The following is an 18,032-nucleotide window of genomic DNA, read 5'->3' on the forward strand; positions in this document are numbered from 1 at the left end:
TAACATGAAGAACTGCAAACAAATTTACAATGCAAGAGACCACAGTAAGACCCCCAAAGTCTACGGTATGTATCACAGGCTACGACATCACTGGACAACATTCCCAAAGTAAATACTACCAAGTTCACACTAGGAGTTACTCCCAAGTACATTTGCATAGGATTGCTCTCATCTGTTCGTAGGCTTACAGCCTGTTTCTCTGTATGTATACTAAAATGAAAGTCCTATTGAATTAAATAGTTTGCTCTCAAGTAGATGTGCAAAAGATCTCAGTCATGTGCCACAATCCTAAACAGATTTACAGCGCAAGCCTCACCATGTCTACTCTATTAATGCAATGGGGGTTAGGATTGCAGCCTTATCTGGGACTTACCCCCCCCCCCAATTAAACACAACAGGACCTACGTCTGAGTAAACATCCATAGAATGACAGATTTCCCCTTCTCCCCCTCTCCCACCAACAGTTAATATAAGCCATTTTCCTTGCTGTTCTGATTCCGAGAGAAGCATCCAGCTTATTAATACTGAATGATAAGTGGAAAAGTTTAGTTGTAGCTGTAGGGCTTTGAAGCAATTGGTTTGACAGAATCTCTGTGCCTCGAGTCCCTTTGGAAAAAACATCCTAGCTTCTCTTCAGATGACACATTGTTCCATAAGAAATTAAAAGAAAACCTACACATCTTGCTCTGCTTCCCCCCAAAACAGTTTATACGAACTCTAAAGAGGCAGTACTTTAAAGTTATTTGGAACTATTTTTGTAAGCTGAACATTTACATTTACCTTTAGTACAGTAATTTATTATAATGCCTTACATTTCTAGCATTTGGCAATTTGTGTTTTTAAAGAAAATATAAATTCTACATTGCAGCTGTTTTAATCAAACCTTGTTCTAAGCAAAACTCAGCAAACCTTGTTCTCAGCCACAAACTACATTTTGATGCAGACAGGAATATATATATATATATATAACAATTTTTTGCAAATGAACAGATGTTATTATTATTTGCATCTGCAAATGCAGAGCTATTTCTCTGCTTTGGTGCCTCTTTTTACCTTTCCCCACAAATAGTACAATTTTATAAGTAAGTTTTGACAGGCAGTGCACCTCTGGGGAATTATTGCATGCACTGAATGCTTCTGAGAGAAAAGAAGGCGATTGATTTCAGACACTCAAGCAGAATTGTCATTCTGAAATGCATTGGAGTGACCTGTAAACTTCACACTACTTGGATCGTATGAATCATAATAATTTGTTCATAAATAGTAGTAATTTGTTCAAAGCCAAAAGCACAGAATCAGTGGTAGCAAAGTAGAAGCAACAATCCACTCAAAGTTCAGTCTCATTGCTTTCAATGGGAGTTAAGTCCATGCTTATTATTATTAAAAGGCTTGCCCCCCCCCACACACACACAGAGAGAGAGAGAGAGAGAGAGAGAGAGAGAGAGAGAGAGAGGGAGAGAGATTTCAGTCCAACTAAAGTTAGTGGTGTCCTAACCCTAGTTCTCACTGATGTGGTGAACCTGTGTCTAGGCTGTATAATTTCAGAATGATAATCAGGGCTCACATGCTTGGATGCTCCTACAATTTAATTAAATTGCAGGAAAACAATATGTCAGGGCAAAGGTGAGGCTGGAACACTTTTCCTGGCATCTAGCTTTCTATGTGTAAGGACTTACTTCCTTTTGTTTGCATGGGAGAGCATTCTGTCATGTGAGATACCACTTGCAGTCTTGCAGTCCAAGCACAATTTACCACCTGAACTGCTCTTTGTAACAACAAATCCCAAGTCCCTTAGGAAATAATGGGAATTGTAATTATTAATTCTTCATGACTAGATTGTTATACTGGTTTCAATGGAACTGTGGCCTAGTACTCACTAAAGTGAAAATCCTGTTCCTGCAGTGTACCACTTTACACTGCAAGTGTAGTCCACACCATACATTAGAGGGGAGAGCAGAGAGGAAAGATAATCATATCATCATATCTGCCCAACTAAGGAGTTAGGTGCCAGTTTCACATAACTGCATTGCTTAATCCTAATTGGCAGTGCTACGGTATATTTGGCATGATAAACCATCCCAAGCTTTTGGAGTAGTCTCCTCTGGCTAGATGGATAGAGTACTTGTCTAAAAGGAATGGAAACAGAGATTCTAGCCCAGCAGCAATTTCTCATCTAATTAGCCAAGAGTAGGAAGTAGGAGGAAAGATCGAAAAAATATCAATAAGCAAAATTTGTTGCATTTTGGTGCCACAGTGGCACTGCAACACAAATGTGTTGGAAATATGTGTTCAGCTGCTCATCTTCTAAAGCTCCCCCACCCCATGGCCAATCTTCTAAAGTCTATTAATCAAGTTTTCTAAGTGGCATGTCTTGTTTCAAAAGAATTATGCTTTCCACTATCACTGAGGGAAAGAGGGGAGAATGTGCAGAGGACAGAAGATAGAATATTAAAAATTAAAGGCTGGATGGATGTAATGTACCGTATTTTTCCGTCTATAAGACGCCCCCTATTTGGGGGGACTTGGGTTTAAGAAAAGGGGGGGAGATGTATCTGTGTATAAGAAGCCCCCTAATTTTTGACATTATTTTAAGGGGAAAAACCTAGCCTTATACACGGAAAAATGCGGTATATCTAGTTGATGTTCTCTTTCATTTAATTTTTCTCCATTGTATTGCTATTAATTAACACAAACCTAATAGGTTCTGCACCCTCAGACATTGTACAAAAGAGATTTTAGGAATTTAGACAACTCACTCACCTAAAGCAGCCTTGTATTTAAGTACTGGCCTGGTAACCATAGATTACCAGAAATTCCATGCAGGCCACTGAGCAATGTAGTGTGCTTTGTTCCTCCTCTGTGCCCAACATAAAAACTGAGCAGGCTGCTAGAGGATGGAAGCCACATCTTCCGTGCCCAGCATAGAAACACAGCTTGCAATACCTTATCTGCCAACCCCCTGTGCACACTACTGTTTTGTTTCTTTGCAGGCTAGTACATTTTGTGGGCTTATATTACAAGACTGACTCATGGCACTTGCTGGCAGCAAATAATGTCTGATGGTGGTGATGATGATGATTTAAAGTAATTTTAAACCAAATCTGCTGTGTTTCCTGTAAGTACTGTTTCTTTTGATTGAAAGAAATGAGATAATAATTGCAAAATAACAATCCCACACACCTTTGGGCACCATTTCGGCAAAGTTGAGCACATTTAAGCCCTAATAACATCACAATCCTAGGCACATTTACTCTGTCCTTTACACTTGTTCCTTAGTAACATTGCAATGCTATGCATGCCTATTCAAAAGTAAGTCTCATTCAAAGACATTATTCCCAGATAAGTAGGTAGAGGATTGAGGTTAACTTCTAGAGGAGACTTAAAACACGGTGCTATGAAAATTTACTTGAAAGCAACTCCTACTTTATTCAATGGAACTTATTACCAAGTAAATTAATGTAGGGTTGCAGTTGAAGGCACATACTATACTCTCATCCATTGAAATTAATGGAACTTAACAATGTTTAACTTTGTTATCAGTATTAACAACATACAGCCACACACTTTCCTCAAGTAATTTGTGGTCATTTGTCTTTGGGAAAGGAAACCCGCCCCCCTTCTGATGTTTTAATAATGACATTTTTGTCACACCCCCTTTGGGGGTCTGGATTCACAAGAGAAGAGCACTTGTGAGGGAATAAGTGGTATGTTGTCACCATACAGTATTCTGGGTAGGAAGATGCCAAAACTATATCTCAGTAAGAACAGTAGAAGACATCTCCATGTTATACCAATGCAAAACTGAATTTTCAGAAGGGTAAACTGTAAGTTAAGAATAACACTCTAAAGGATGGTGCTTAGAATGTAGCATAAAATCACAGAATCATAGAGATGCAGGGAACCCTGAGGGTCATCTAGTCCAATCCCCTGCAATGCAGGAATCTCAACATAGACTAATAGAACTGTAGAGTTAGGAGGGACCCTGAGGGTCATCTGAAGTAAGACTTCCTACAACACTAGCAATGTGGAAACTTTTTTCAAAGATTCAAGGATAAAAAAAAATTACTGCAATCACCTTGGTTTTGGTCACCACAAAAGGTATCTTATTCCAGATTTAATATAAGAAAAAGGTTGTTACAATTGAAAATGCCTAAAGAGATAAACAGAGAAAGATACAACCCAAAACATTCCTGTGGAGTAACAACCCCAGTCCCTCCCATAGATAATAGATATAGGTATAGAAGCATAGCTAGTCTGTTTGGCATACGCAGCTTTGCAGGGCACAGAGTATGTAATACTGCAGAGAGAGAGAAAGCGAGAGGAATTTAAAAAAATTAAAAGGGAGAACAGCATTGGTTGATGGAGGGTCATTTTTTATTTGCTTATGCTTAATCAGGGGCAGGTGGTATTATTATTTTTTATGCCAATCTCTTACAAGAGAATGATGGAAAAGAGGAGGAGGGGAGAACTGTTATTGACACAACAAACCCTACGCAAAGGTCAGATCTTTCATGCTTCACTGCAAATTGGCCAACAGAACAGTCCCCTCACCTTGCCAGTGCCACTGAGACAAAAGTCCAAAAGCATGTTTAAAAGTAGTCTCTCCCTTTCTGTTGCCCCCCCGCCGCCCCCCGTTATCTCTCCCTCCTGTTTCCATTCTTGGCCGGCGATACAGTCCTTTAAATACCATGACACTTAAGGATAATCTCCAACAAAGAAGGGTAGGGAAATAGAGATATGCTGTTATATATAATCTAGATCATTTATATATGTACATCACAATTGTACTGTCTGCACCTTTTCTTTCAGGGCAGATTACTTTATATTTGGTAGCACTGTGCAGCTTTTTCTTGTCTTCTCTGAAAGGAAAATAAAGAAATAAAGATGCATCCTTCCCTTTGCAAAAAGTCAATGAGAAACGCAACGAAATTTGTCATGCGTTTGATTTCTGGTTGCTTCTTTCCTTATTAATAATAGTAGTAGTAGTAGTAGTAGTAGTAATAATAATTTTTCTTCTTCATCTTCTTCAAGATTATAATGATAACCACTCAAATATGTACAAACACCAAACAGTGTCTTTTGGTGAGGTCCCCACAGAAAATAAAAAGGAAAGAAAATCAAGACAATACCACTGTGTGCAAAAGCCCAGGAGTATCTGTGTCCAAACATGATCTTTCAGGATGTGTTTTCTGTGGTTCTGGAGCAGAAGTACACTGGATATTAGAATCCTGGGTGGTTCTTCCCAGCCTGGATGATTCTCTTCCTTGAGGTATTTCACATGAGCCACCTGCCTCAGTGCTGGTGCTGCTGCAGTGGTCCCGTTCGTATTCCTCCTGAGCCTTTTGCATTTTCCGTTTCTTCATCTTCCTCTTGTGGACATGGAAAGTAATGAGGGAGAGGAGAATCAGGCAGAAGATGAGGGCGATCAGAACAATTAAAACAAAAGTGGAAGAGAAAGACTGGAAGAGCTGCCCCATTTGCGTGATGCAGGTGGTACTGGCATTCGAAGAGCCAGATGTCCTATTCAAGAGGCAGGGTGGCAGGGAGAGCCTCAACTCCTTGGAGAGCTTGGCACTCATTGAGGAGGCTTTTCGTAAAGACGAGGATCCTCTCTCGTCCTCTCTCGCTGCAGATGCTCGAGCTGGGATGCTGGCAATGTTTCGTTGGAAATGCCTTGCCTTCACACAGTCCTTCACCCTCCCTCCCTCTTTTTTCTCTTTCGCTAAGGAGGAAAGGAAGATCCAGCCTGCAAAATGAAAAAAAGGAAAAAAATTAAATGTGTCTTCCGTGGCTTAAAAGAAAACCATTATGATACTGTACTCCCCTCTCTTCTTCTATTATTCCCCCCCCCTTAACCACTGCTACTACCTCAAATTAATCTTTCCAGCTGCAGAGGTCTCCCCCATCCCCCAAAACTAAACACACTTCAGTGGGTGGCATCTAGAACAATGACTGGGGTAGGGTGGCTTGTCGCTGGAGCAATTTAAACACGCAAGAGAGCGCCCTGGAAATTGAGGACCGCATCCTATTGGGTCCCTGCTGCTGCCTCCCAAATCTTGGAATCACATAGCGATACATATGTGAGAATCACATAGCAATACATATCTGTCTAGAGATATGTAGACCTGGACCTAATGGTCAGGGGTCCCTTTACCTTTACCTTTATAGATAGATATAAAATTTTAATCTATATAGACAGATCAAAATATACATAGTCCATAAACTGCATTGGAAAAACCTCATTTTCTCAAATTACTCAGCAGCTTGGTAGGTGTGTGTGTGTGTGTGTGTGTGTGTGTGTGTGTGTGTGTCCCCAAAAATAGCTTGACCAAGTTCCAGAGGCTGGCAAAGTTTGGACTTGTGCGGACCCCCCCTGCTTCCTCGTGCACCTTCTGGGGCTGCCCCCATCCCACCCCACGGCCGCCCCGCCCGACCAGATCCAACCCCGCAGGCTGTTTCGCGAGGGGAGACCCTGCCTCGGGGCTGAGGGGGGGGGGGAGGAGGCTGACGAAAGGCAACGAAGCGGTGGGGGGCGGAGAGGTCCGCCGGGAAGCGAAAAAGAGACGTCGCCCGTCGCCCACTTTCCTTACCTGGGCCGCCGTTGCGGGGAGTTGTGCCCGGTTTGTGTGTCGCTGCTTGCGAGGGAGCCCCCCGAGTGCCGCGGCTGCACACAGGCTGCGGAAAGCGCTGAATGAAGCGGGCAGAGCCGCCGCCGCCGCTTCGGAGAGCTCAGCGGCCAGCCTATAGCCAGCCCGGGCGGTGACGTCACGCAGCCAGGAGCCTCTGACTGGGCTCCGCTTCCCGCCGCTCCCCCGTTCCTCGTCGTCGTCGTCGCCTCACCGGCTTTTGTTTCTTCTCCCTCAGGCAGAGGGGCTGAGGCGCTCGGGAAAGAGGCCTGGCTCCCCCTCAGGCGACGCTCTCCCGCGTCTCCTCCTCCCCCCCTCATTGTTCCGATAACACCTTATTTAGCTGCACCCCACCCTCCTTTCATATGGTTAAAATAAAAAATATAATAAATCGCGTTCTTCTTCCTCCCAAATCCATAATCGATTGAGCCAAACAACCGTTCAGAAGTTTCGCAACACACCCACCCACCCAACCGTTATTATTTATTACCCTTCACTCTTTTAAGGTCCCAGGGCATGAAAACGCGACATTTGAAACAACTCGCAAGCGTAAAAATAAGGCGGGTCCTAAAAACACAACACCTCAAGGGTAAAAAAAGAGAAAACTGCCAGGGTTTAGAATGGTTTGTATTTATACTGCCATTCCTGCCTCGCCCACAAGCACCTCAGCCTAATAAGGCCATAAGTGAAGCCCAGTTATAAGGCCCACCTTTGCCTAAACCAGGCACCCCCAAACTTCAGCCCTCCAGATGTTTTGGCCTACAATTCCCATGATCCCTAGCTAACAGGACCAGTGGTTGGGGAAGATGGGAATTGTAGTCCAAAACATCTGGAGGGCTGAAGTTTGGGGGTGCCTGGCCTAAACCATCACCACAAGCAAGCCCTAATGCTCCTTCAGAAATAAGAGAAATCCTATTTATAATACAGAGCAGTATAATGGAGGTCGCTCCATTAGAGTGAATGGGGTACTTGCCCCACCAACTTCAGTCTGCCCTCAGCCAGCCCCAAGCAACCTGCCTGCTTTTAATTTACAGCCAATCCAGGTAGCATTGGAGCATGAGACTCTTGATCTCAGGGTGGCGGGTTCAAGCCTCACGTTGGGCAAAAGATTCCTTCGTTGCAGGGGGATGGACTAGATGACCCCCCAGGATCCCTTCCCACTGTACAGTTCTATGATCCCCCCACCTTAGTCCATATCCTCCAACATTTCTCTGATGAAAATAGGGACGTCCCATCCCATAATGATAATTTCACTATTTATACCCCACACTTCTTACTGGGTTGCCCCAGCCACTCTGAGCAGCTTCCAACCTACATAAAAACATTAAACATTAATTTTTTTAAAAAACCCTTCCCTATACAGGGTTGCCTTCAGAAGGCTCAGGGGTCGGATAACTCCATACCCTCCAGCGTTTCTCCAATGAAAATAGGGACATCCTAAAGAAAAGTGGGACATTCTGGGATTAAATCAGAAACCAGGATGGCTTCTCCAAATCAGGGACACCCCTGGAAAATAGGGACACTTGGAAGTCTCAGTGTTGCCCTTGTTGAATTTAGCAGAGAGAAAGAGGGGGACAAAAGTAGATTTTTGGAGGAGAAATATGATAGTTGTGGGAGACTTCAACAACCCTGGTATCTGTTGGAACTCAAACCCGGTTGAGAACGTAAGATCCAACAGTTTGCTGACAATTTCATTTTCCAGAAGGTGGAAGAAGCAACAAGGCAATCAAATATCTTGGACCTGATCATAACCAACAGGGAAGAACTGGTCAATGAGGAGGAAATGACCACTCCTTGGGGATTCATTATACCAAAGAAATGGAAAGGTATAATTCCAACAAGAAAGAAAAGTGGGGGGGGCATTTGAAGAAACTGTCGAGGACCATTCAGATTAGCTGACGTTGAAAGGGAGCATGCATAAGAAATGGAAGAAAGGAAAGATCACAAAGGAAGAGTATATATGAGTAGCGAACACTTGGAGGGAGAAGGTCAGAATGAGCTCAGTCAGGCTTGCAAGAGAGTTCAAAAATAATAATGAAAGTTTTCCAGTTATGTTTGAAGCAAGAGGAAGAACAAGGAAATAGGTGCTCACTGTGGAAAAGATGGAGAAATGTTCTTGGGTGACAGAGAGAAGGTGGAACTATTTTGCCTCTGTCCAGGGCCGTCTCTAGGCCTGGGTCCGGTGGCGCAGGGCGCCAGGCCACCAGGGGCGCTGCTGCGCCCGCTGAGAGGCGCAGCTGGCGCGGCCCCAGGCACGCCTCTCAGCTGTTCAGCGGCTTCAGGCCGCTCTCTGGAGGCGCGCGGGCCTGGGGCCGCCTTCGCCACGCGCAGGGGCGTTGCAACGGCCTACGGTAGGCTGGGTGGTGCAGTGCAGTGCAGCTGCGCCTGCGGCAGCCGCGCTATACACGGCGCGCACCCGCCTGCCGCACTGGGAAACGGGGCGGAGGTGGGGCGCCGGAGGGATCCGTTGCGCCACGGCGCCAGGGCGCCGGGCATGCTTAAGACAGCCCTGCCTCTGTCTTCTCTGGAAAGGAAAACAGTGCCCAGCCTGGTGATAAGAGAATAAATAATGCAGAGAGAGAGCTGCAACGCAAGATAGGAAGAGAAGTGGAACACCTAGTTACTGGATTCAAATATTCAGGGCCTGATGAACTGCATCCAAGGGTACAAAATGAATTTGCACATATAATCTCAGAACCTCTGTCTATAATCTCTGATAATTCTTGGAGAACAAGTATTGTCCCTGTGGACTGGAGGCATGCAAATGCTGTCCCCATCTTTGAAAAAGGGGAGGTGGGGAGAGGATCTAGGCAACTACCAACTGATCAGCTTGACACTGATACCAGGAAATGTCCTAGAACATATCATTAAACAGTCGGTCTGTGAGAAGTTAGAAAAGGATTGGCATAGTGTACTTGGACTTGCAAAAAGCTTTTGACAAAGTACCTCACCAAAGACTCCTGAGTAATCTTAGCAGTCAAAGAGTAAGAGGAAAGGCCCTCTTGTGGATCAAGAACTGGTTAAGTTGCAGGAAGCAAGGAGTAGAAATACATGAACAGTTCTGTGAATGGAGAAAAGTAGAAAGTGGACCTGTGCTTTTTAACTTGTTCATTAATGATCTAGAGTTAGGAGTGAGCTGTGAGTGGCCAAGTTTGCTGATGACAGTAATTGTTCAGGGTCCTTAAATGAAAAAGAGATTGTGAAAAGCTCTAAAAGGACCTCCCCAAGCTAAGTGTGCAGGTGGTGAAATGGCAAATGCAATTCAATGCAAACAAATATAAAGTGATGCATGTTGAAGCAAAAGAATATTTCACATATATGCTCATGTGGTCTGAACTCAAGGTGATGGATCATGAATGAGACCTTGAGGTCATAGTAGATAGTTATTCCCATTTTCACCTTCATCCCCTTTTCCCTCCCCTGCTCATTTTTCTCAGCTCTCCTTTGCACACAGACAACATCTATTTCCATGCCTTCTTCTGTCTTTTGTGCAGCCCCCTTTGCACACACACCCATTATCACCTTCACCTCATTTCCCCTACATCCTCCTTCCTCCTTTTTTCAACTCTTCCTTGCACACAGGCCACCACCACCATTCCCATATCACATCCAACTAGATTGCTCAGTTGGTTAGAGCATGGTGCCGATAATGCCCAGGTTCCAAGTTCGATCCCCATATGGGACAGGTGCATATTCCTGCATTTCAGGGGCTTGGACTAGAATGATCATCAGGGTCCCTCCCAACTCTGCAATTCTATGATTTCTATGACTTCACATATTCTGTCATATCATTTCACATACACATACCATGGTAATACAGTAATTGTATCAGTAGCCCTCAAAGAAGGTTAAGTTTAGTTGATGGAAGTACATACATGGGTGTTTGCTTGTTAATCAAATATCTGTTTTAAATTGCTACATTGAACCTGGAACTTCATGTTGAAGCCAACACATGGTACCAAGTGCGAAATACACTATAGTAGGGGTACTATGGACTGTGAACTATGCATCCTCAATCTCTCTCACATGTGGTAGCTGAGAATCGAAAAGGGGGAAGTTTTGAGTACAGTGAGAACGGAGAAATAGTGGAAGGGAAAAAAAAATTGAGTAAAGCTGGAGTGGTCAGTGCCATTTCCCTCTCAGTACAGTATTCGTATATCCCTGCTTTGCTTAGACATCTGCTATTGTTTAAAACTGCCATTTTTCTCTCTGTGTATTTCCACCCCTGCCTATTTTACTCAAACTTCAAAGTCCATTATTTTTGTACAGTGCAACAACCAATTTATAAGCTTTGTTTTGTTATGAGAGTGGACCACATCACTGGGATGAACTATTTGTTTATCCATTATTGGGCTCCGCCCCTCATCTGTGCAGTTATGGATTTTATCGGATATTTCTCCCATAAGCTATCCCATATTTCTTGTGGTATCTGGATTTCTAAATATTTCCCCCATAATTTCCTAATTTCACCATGGTTTGTTTCTGCATTTATTAGCAAATGAAGCAATTCTATAACCAACCCTCGTGTATTAAATCTGAAGTTCTGCATTTATTTCTCAGGTGGGGTTAATTCCCCAGTTATTTTTCCCTCAAATAGCTTTGTTATTGAGGAAATAATGTACTTGCTGTAAAAATAGCCAGTTTGCATTCCGTCTCTGCAATCTGTCCTGTAATTACTGGGTTGTTATGGGAGTCTTGTTTTCATAAAAGACAATTAGTCTATAAAGACCTTTACTGTATCCACAGTTTATATTGCACACGTTGATCTTCACTCGGAAATTAAGGATGCAACAACAGTGGCAAGAAAAGAGACATCCTTCATCAGTCTGTGTTTCAATTTCTTCCATATTATGACAGTATTTAAGATAAAAGGATTTTCTATTCAACAGTAGACTTTCTGTGAAAGGATTTTTGTTTCTTTAAAAATATATTAATGCCAAATTGGCCATGACATCAGCACACATGTTTTTTAACATGTCTGTCCTTTTCATATACAAAGTATTCCTCCCCGCCCCAAATACTTAGATCACTTCTGGTCTAGATTTGGGGGTGATAAAAAAAACCTATTTGCATAGTTAATGGGAAGTTAAGTCCCATTGGCTTCAGTTTACTTGATTCTTGAGGAAATGTGCATAGGAAGGGCAACTTTAGTTAGCAAATGGATTTGTTTGGTGGACTGAGAGCTATTAAGTTTTGGTCTTTCCTTGTCTTTTATTTCTTGAATGATTTAGTACAACCAGCCTCATGACAGCTGTGTCCACAGTCTTCATGGCAAGCTGCAAATTTTAATTTCTGTGAGACGAAGGGGGTTTGTTGTCCTCACCCCGCCTCCTTTGCCCTAAAGACAGACTTTTGGACTTTCACTCTGCTTTCAACATGCGTCTTAAAAGAGCTAGAGAGTAATCTCTTCCTAATTTGATTCAAAAATTATGAATTGGTGGTGTAAGATAAACAAACAGAATTTGGCCCGGTACTTCTTTTTAATCATTTTTATCTATCATAGCCGTATTTGTTCTGATTTAGCATTTAATGCATTTCCCTCCCACCTTATGTATTCTAAGGAAAGTATATTTAGTGATGGTTTCTGTCTGGATTTAAGTTTGGGAAACAAAAATTCTAAAGGTAATGCCCATAAGTATTTAGTGATATAATGCACAAGTGGCGTGCAAACTGTGATTTAAAGGAGAGTGCCCATAGTTTTGTAGTAGTGGTAAAAGTTCTCTTAAATTGCTTTAGGAGTAAGCCTGCACGTTTTCAAGAAAATTAGAACAATTAGCATGCGGTGGTCCATGAATTTTTTTGAGGTTAAAGGTCGAAAACACTGCTTTAGATAAAGACTCTATGTGCATCCTTTAGAGGGCAGAGTGTGGGGACATCCAGCTTCAAGAGGATATGCTGAAATTTGCTGCTGCTGTGCTCTTTTTCTGTTGCTGTTTTCCACTCCTTTCCCACCCCATGCTGTTCCTCTCCCTCTCATCTAAGTTAGAAAATTGTTTTGTTCAGAATCAAGGCAGCCTCCCTCCACTGCAACTTTTCTCCTCTCCTCTTGCCTTCTCTTATTTGCTCTAGTTCAGTGGGAGCTCTTGTTATGCACCAGTGGGATCTTTTCCCCCTTTACAACTCTCTCCTTCTCTCTCCCCCTCTACTGTATGTAGCATGCACAGATTCTGAGCAATGAAACTCAGAACTCCCAGATCCCTGCAGAGCCAGTGCTGCAAGCGGAATGCATCATTAGGAAAACAAAAAATGTGGCGGCAGCACAATTGTCTAACTTTCTGTTAATATCTCTATGCAGATCACTTCAGAGGGGCCAGGGGGTGCAGACATATAAGCCTGTTGCAAAAAAAAATAAGAACAAAAAGCTGCAGCTTCTATGTAACTAGCACATTGATTACAGCATCAGCTTTCATGGAATAGAGTCTACTTCATAAGGTGCATGAAGCGTTACCCTTAATTAGCAGGCATATAGAGAGGGTGGGAAAACTGGGGCCAACTAGCAATGAAATGCAAACAAGTACTGCTTGTAACAATCCAGCTAACAAATCCCACCATCAGAAGCCCACACAAGGACTTCTGCTGGTACAATAGGGCTTTCACCCCTTCTCCTTCCCCTGCCCTCTCCACATTGGCTCGGGGAGAGATCAGGAGACCCTCTTGCATGGGGGAGGAGGAGAGGAGGGTCATTTCTTCCGGCAAGCTGAAATGCTTGCACTGATGGAACAATTGTTATTTGCACTGTGCTGAATTCCCCCCCCCCCAGATATGCAAAGTGCCTATTTGCAACAGCAGTTGCTGGCCCATCAATTAAGTAGATTCAGGTAGCTACCTCAAGCAGCAGGTGCTGGGAGTTGAGCAGCAGTAGGGTTCTGGATCTGTGTGCACCATGAAGCCTGCCCTGCCTCCCTTAAGTGAGCCTGCTCCCATCAGGTGGGGCGGAAGGGGTTGCCAGTTCAGCTTCCTATCTGGACAGCTTCTGTATGTGGGAATGGGCTTGGGGATTGCCATCTTGTCCTTTGCCGCAGGCAATAAAATGTCTTGGAGTGGCCCTGAGCAAGTATGTAGGTCACTGAAGATCTGCTTCAGCAACTCCTGTCTGGCATTTAAGATTTCATTAGGCACTTTCTGCTCATAGTCGTTGTCATAAGGGCAAGATACTTCCTCTCTTAAAATAAAAGCTAAGAATTCTGTACATGAGTCCACACTATATTCTGGCAATGAGGTATGTGTGTGTTCTGCATGCCCATAGCACACACATAGACCTAGTTCTTTTCAGATACATTTCCTTTGTTAGTCTTTGTATGGCACGCAAAGACTGCACATACATTATTGCAATCCAGGCTCTGCAGTTGAAGCTTGCGGAACCTCTGGTTTCCATATTTTAGAATTATGTTTATTTGTTTGTTTGCACACCCCATTCTTCAATACGAAAAGAAAACATTTCTAGGCCAGTTTACAAATATCACACAGAAAACAAGATAAAACAAAGAGCAGAATACATGCTGCATTTAAACAATTCCACCACAGATTACAATTTCATTAACTTTTTTTTTTAACCAGACTTAAGTGTCTACAAAACATCACTTCCTAATGCTAAAGGACATCAGAGTCAACACCATTGAGACTTCCTATGGAAAACATTCCACAGGGCGCCACAACCAAGAAATACATTCTTCTAGTTGCCACCCATCCCACCTCACCTCAGAGGGTGGTGGCACTCAGAGGAATGCCTCATGTCAGAGCAGAGGATTTTTCAGGCCCCAAGGCACGTGGGTCTTTAAAAATAAACAGAAGTGTGCCTGGAAATGGACCAGGAGTCAGAACAGTTGTTTAAGACCTGGTTGCACACGTTCTCTGTTACTAATCTTAGTTAGCACCCAAGCAGTTGTATTTTGACCTCCAGTTTTCAAACAGTCTTCAAAGGCTGTGTAACGCATTGCAGTAGTTTTGACTTTAAATATACTATATTACTGCATGGTGTTGTATGTAAACAAAAAACAATGACGTAAAAGGTAAAGGACCCCTGGACGGTTAAGTCCAGTCAAAGGCGACTATGGGGTTGTGACGCTCATCTCGCTTTCAGGTCGAGGGAATCGGCGTTTGTCCACAGACAGCTTTCCAGGTCATGTGGCCAGCATGACTAAACCACTACTGGTGCAACAGAACGCCATGACAGAAGCCAGAGTGCACGGAAATGCTGTTTACCTTTCCACCACAGCAGTACCTATTTATCTACTTGTACAGGTGTGCTTTCAAACTGCTAGGTTGGCAGGAGCTGGGACAGGAAGCTCACTCCAGAGAAGCGGACACGGAGCAATAGATTCAAACTTCAAGAAAGAAGATTCCACCTAAACATTAGGAAGAACTTCCTGACAGTAAGAGCTGTTCGGCAGTGGAATTTGCTACCAAGGAGTGTGGTGGAGTCTCCTTCTTTGGAGGTATTTAAGCAGAGGCTTGACAGCTGTTGTGTATTGAGTCAAAGGATTTTATCTCTGTATTATTATTGTCTGTATTTGCATTAGGATAAAGTAACTGCCTTTTGGTTCCAGAGGGTACAGCTACTATTGGTTCATTTAAGCTGCTGTATTTGGATCCTCTGTCTTATTGGTTCCCTCCAAAAGGCAGCACTGTGATTGCCTGATATTGTTCCCTCCAAAATGTATCCCCTTCTAGCTAGTTCCCTGTCCCTATAAATGTAGCCTTCCTGCCCTCACAGTCAGTCTTGTTCACTTTAATAAAGAGCTGTTACTAGAGAACTGTCTCCAGCATGTTTGTCAAGGGAGCTGAAATCACAAACCCCACGTCACAACAACTGGCGACGAAGGTGGGATCCGGAATGCTGAGGAGCGGTTAAACACAGCCCTGCCTCAGAGTCCGGATTGCAGCGTAGAACAAGACTCACTGGCCAGCTGAGAAGACGACCCTGCCCGCTAGGACAATGGAGAGTCCAGGGGTATTGGAGCCCTTCCAGCCATCAGAGCCCACACGTGGGAAGACTACGTCGAACGCTTTGAGTTCTTTGCAGTGGCTCAAGGGATCACCGACGCCAGCAAAAGAAGGGCCACATTCCTGAGCTACTGTGGGCCCGAGACCTTCAAGCTAGCCAAGGCATTACTTGCTCCAGCGAAGCTGAGTGAGACATCTCTCCAAGATATTCTTGCCTGCCTAACAAGCCACTTGGCGCCTACTGAGACCAAGATGGCCTGGCGGATGGAGTTCCATAAGAGGCAGCAGCATGCTGGGGAGTCTGTATCCACATTTCTGGCTGAACTCCGGAAGCTCGCTCAGCACTGCGGCTTCCAAAATCTGGAAGAGACTCTCCTGGATTGGTTTGTTGGTGGTCTGAGCAGCAAGAAAGCCAGAAGACGCATCGTGGCTAAAGAAGAGGTTACCCTTGCTTCAGCCTTGAAGGAGGCCACCGCCACGGAGAACTATGAAAGAGAGGAGCTTGATGCCAGTCGCAAGGCCACTAAGCCACAGATAGAAGTTGCGCATGCCATGGACGAGCTAGAGGCTACTCCGAGCCAGAGCCCAGTCCGTGGGGTCGAGTTGGTGCGTCAGGCCTGCACAGTGCACAAAGATCACCGAGGCAGATGCCCAGGTTGTGGCGGAAACCATGGGCGGAAGAGTTGTCGTTTCAGGGATGCTATGTGCCGGACGTGCGGAAAGACGGGTCACATCGCCAGGGTCTGTAGATCGGCGGCGGCGGGAGCGACAGGAGCACCTAGACTGGAGCATCGCAGACCGCCCACAGCAACTCGTTTTCTAAAGGACTGCCACTACGTAACGGAGATCAACGGGAGGGCCGTGCAGTTTCCAGCACAAGGCAAGGCACACGTCAAGGTGAAGATTGAGGGTCAGCAGTGCGACATGGAGGTGGACTCCGGATCTGCATTCACCATCGTGTCGGACCAGACCGCGAAGACATTCTTCCCCAGGGGTAAGTTGCCCCCTCTGGAGCCCTTCCCGGCAACCTTGCAGTCGTACTCAGCAGGCCGCATCCATGTTATGGGAATGTGTGCTGTGAGAGTACAGTTCCGGGACAAACAGGCTGTACTCAAACTGGTGATTGCGAAGGGCAGTCGCCCCAGTCTCCTGGGCACTGACTGGTTCCCCGCCCTGGGACTGAGTATCTCAGGGCTTAATTCAATCCAAACCTGCCCTGAGATGAGCGAGGCATTATGCAAGGAATTTGCTGGTCTCTTTAATGGAAAACTGGGTTGTTATAAAGGGCCCCCAGTTGACTTCGAGTTGGACCCCGGGGTGGCTTCAATCCGACTCAAACCAAGGCGAGTGCCATTTGCACTGCAACCCAAGATCGAGGCAGAGCTGGATAAATTGGTCAAGCAGGGAGTTCTCTCACCCGTGGACTCTGCTAAGTGGGAGACTCCAATCGTCACGCCCCTTAAAGCAAATGGGGAAGTCAGGATATGTGCAGATTACAAATGTACTATCAATAAGGCACTCAGGGGAAACTCATACCCCATTCCAGTTGTATCACATCTGTTGGCTAAACTGGCTGGGGGCAAGGTGTTCGCCAAAATTGACCTGGCACAAGCTTACCAACAGCTGCCAGTAACCCCACAATCAGCGGAAGCACAGACTATTGTCACACATAAAGGGGCGTTCAGAGTTAACAGATTACAGTTCGGAGTTTGTGTGGCCCCAGGGATTTTTCAAGGGCTCATGGAACGCCTGTTAAGGGGTCTGCCGGGGGTCTTGCCATTTTTTGATGACGTTTTGATTGCTGGAAAAGACCCACAGGAACTGGTAGCGCGTGTCCGTGCAGTGTTGCTCAAGTTCAAGGAGGTGGGATTGCAACTGAAAAAGGAAAAATGCAGTTTTGGGGTGCCAACGGTGGATTTCTTGGGGTTTAAGATTGATGCATCAGGCATCCACCCCACAGATGCTAAGATTAAGGCCATCATCGAGGCACCATGTGACGACCCGGGTCCCACTCTACCTTACTATCACTGCGACACAGGAATCCAGAGGGGAAAACACCCACCCTCTTCTCCTGCCGCCTCAAAAATAAACCCCTTTTCCTAATGGGTTTCTAAGTAAGGAGAGCCTTCCAGCCTACGTGGCCTGGTATCTTAAGAAACTCTAGGCTGTCCCCCAGGAATAACCTCTTGCCTCCTGTAAAGGGTCTCCCTCAGTTGGATTCCCCCACTGTAGAAGTTTGCCCTAGGCACTCTGGCAACTTCTTGGCACCTCAGGTTACCCTTCTAAGCCTCCTCCGTGTAACTTCAGGACACAAACCACCACCTCCCTGCCTGAGGTGAGTTTGGCCCTCTCTTGAGTCACCACGGCTGTGAGTCCTGGTACCTCGCTGGAAAAATACAAACGGACCTCTTGTTGGCAAAAACAGAGATGAAGTTTTATTGTGTTAAAAACATAAGTGATTCT

At 44.8% G+C, this 18,032-nt stretch overlaps 1 protein-coding gene across 1 annotated transcript; it reads right to left on the reverse strand.

The window, feature by feature from the left end:
• Window positions 1–4,090: 4,090 nt before the first annotated feature.
• On the reverse strand, window positions 4,091–6,684 carry C4H11orf87 (chromosome 4 C11orf87 homolog). Its single transcript, XM_088668990.1, has 2 exons — window positions 6,591–6,684; window positions 4,091–5,746 (listed from the first exon to the last, which is right to left on the reverse strand). The coding sequence occupies exon 2, from the start codon at window positions 5,577–5,579 to the stop codon at window positions 5,118–5,120; it is 462 nt and encodes a 153-aa protein (XP_088525116.1). The 5' UTR covers window positions 5,580–5,746; window positions 6,591–6,684; the 3' UTR covers window positions 4,091–5,117.
• Window positions 6,685–18,032: the final 11,348 nt, after the last annotated feature.

The sequence above is a fragment of the Zootoca vivipara genome, chromosome 4 (assembly GCF_965207765.1).
Source record: "Zootoca vivipara chromosome 4, rZooViv2.hap1.1, whole genome shotgun sequence".
NCBI classification, from domain to species: domain Eukaryota; kingdom Metazoa; phylum Chordata; class Lepidosauria; order Squamata; family Lacertidae; genus Zootoca; species Zootoca vivipara.

What these genes read in the sequence shown, in the direction of transcription:
- C4H11orf87 (XM_088668990.1), bottom strand. Translation starts at nt 5,579, where the DNA reads ATGAGTGCCAAGCTCTCCAAGGAGTTGAGGCTCTCCCTGCCACCCTGC.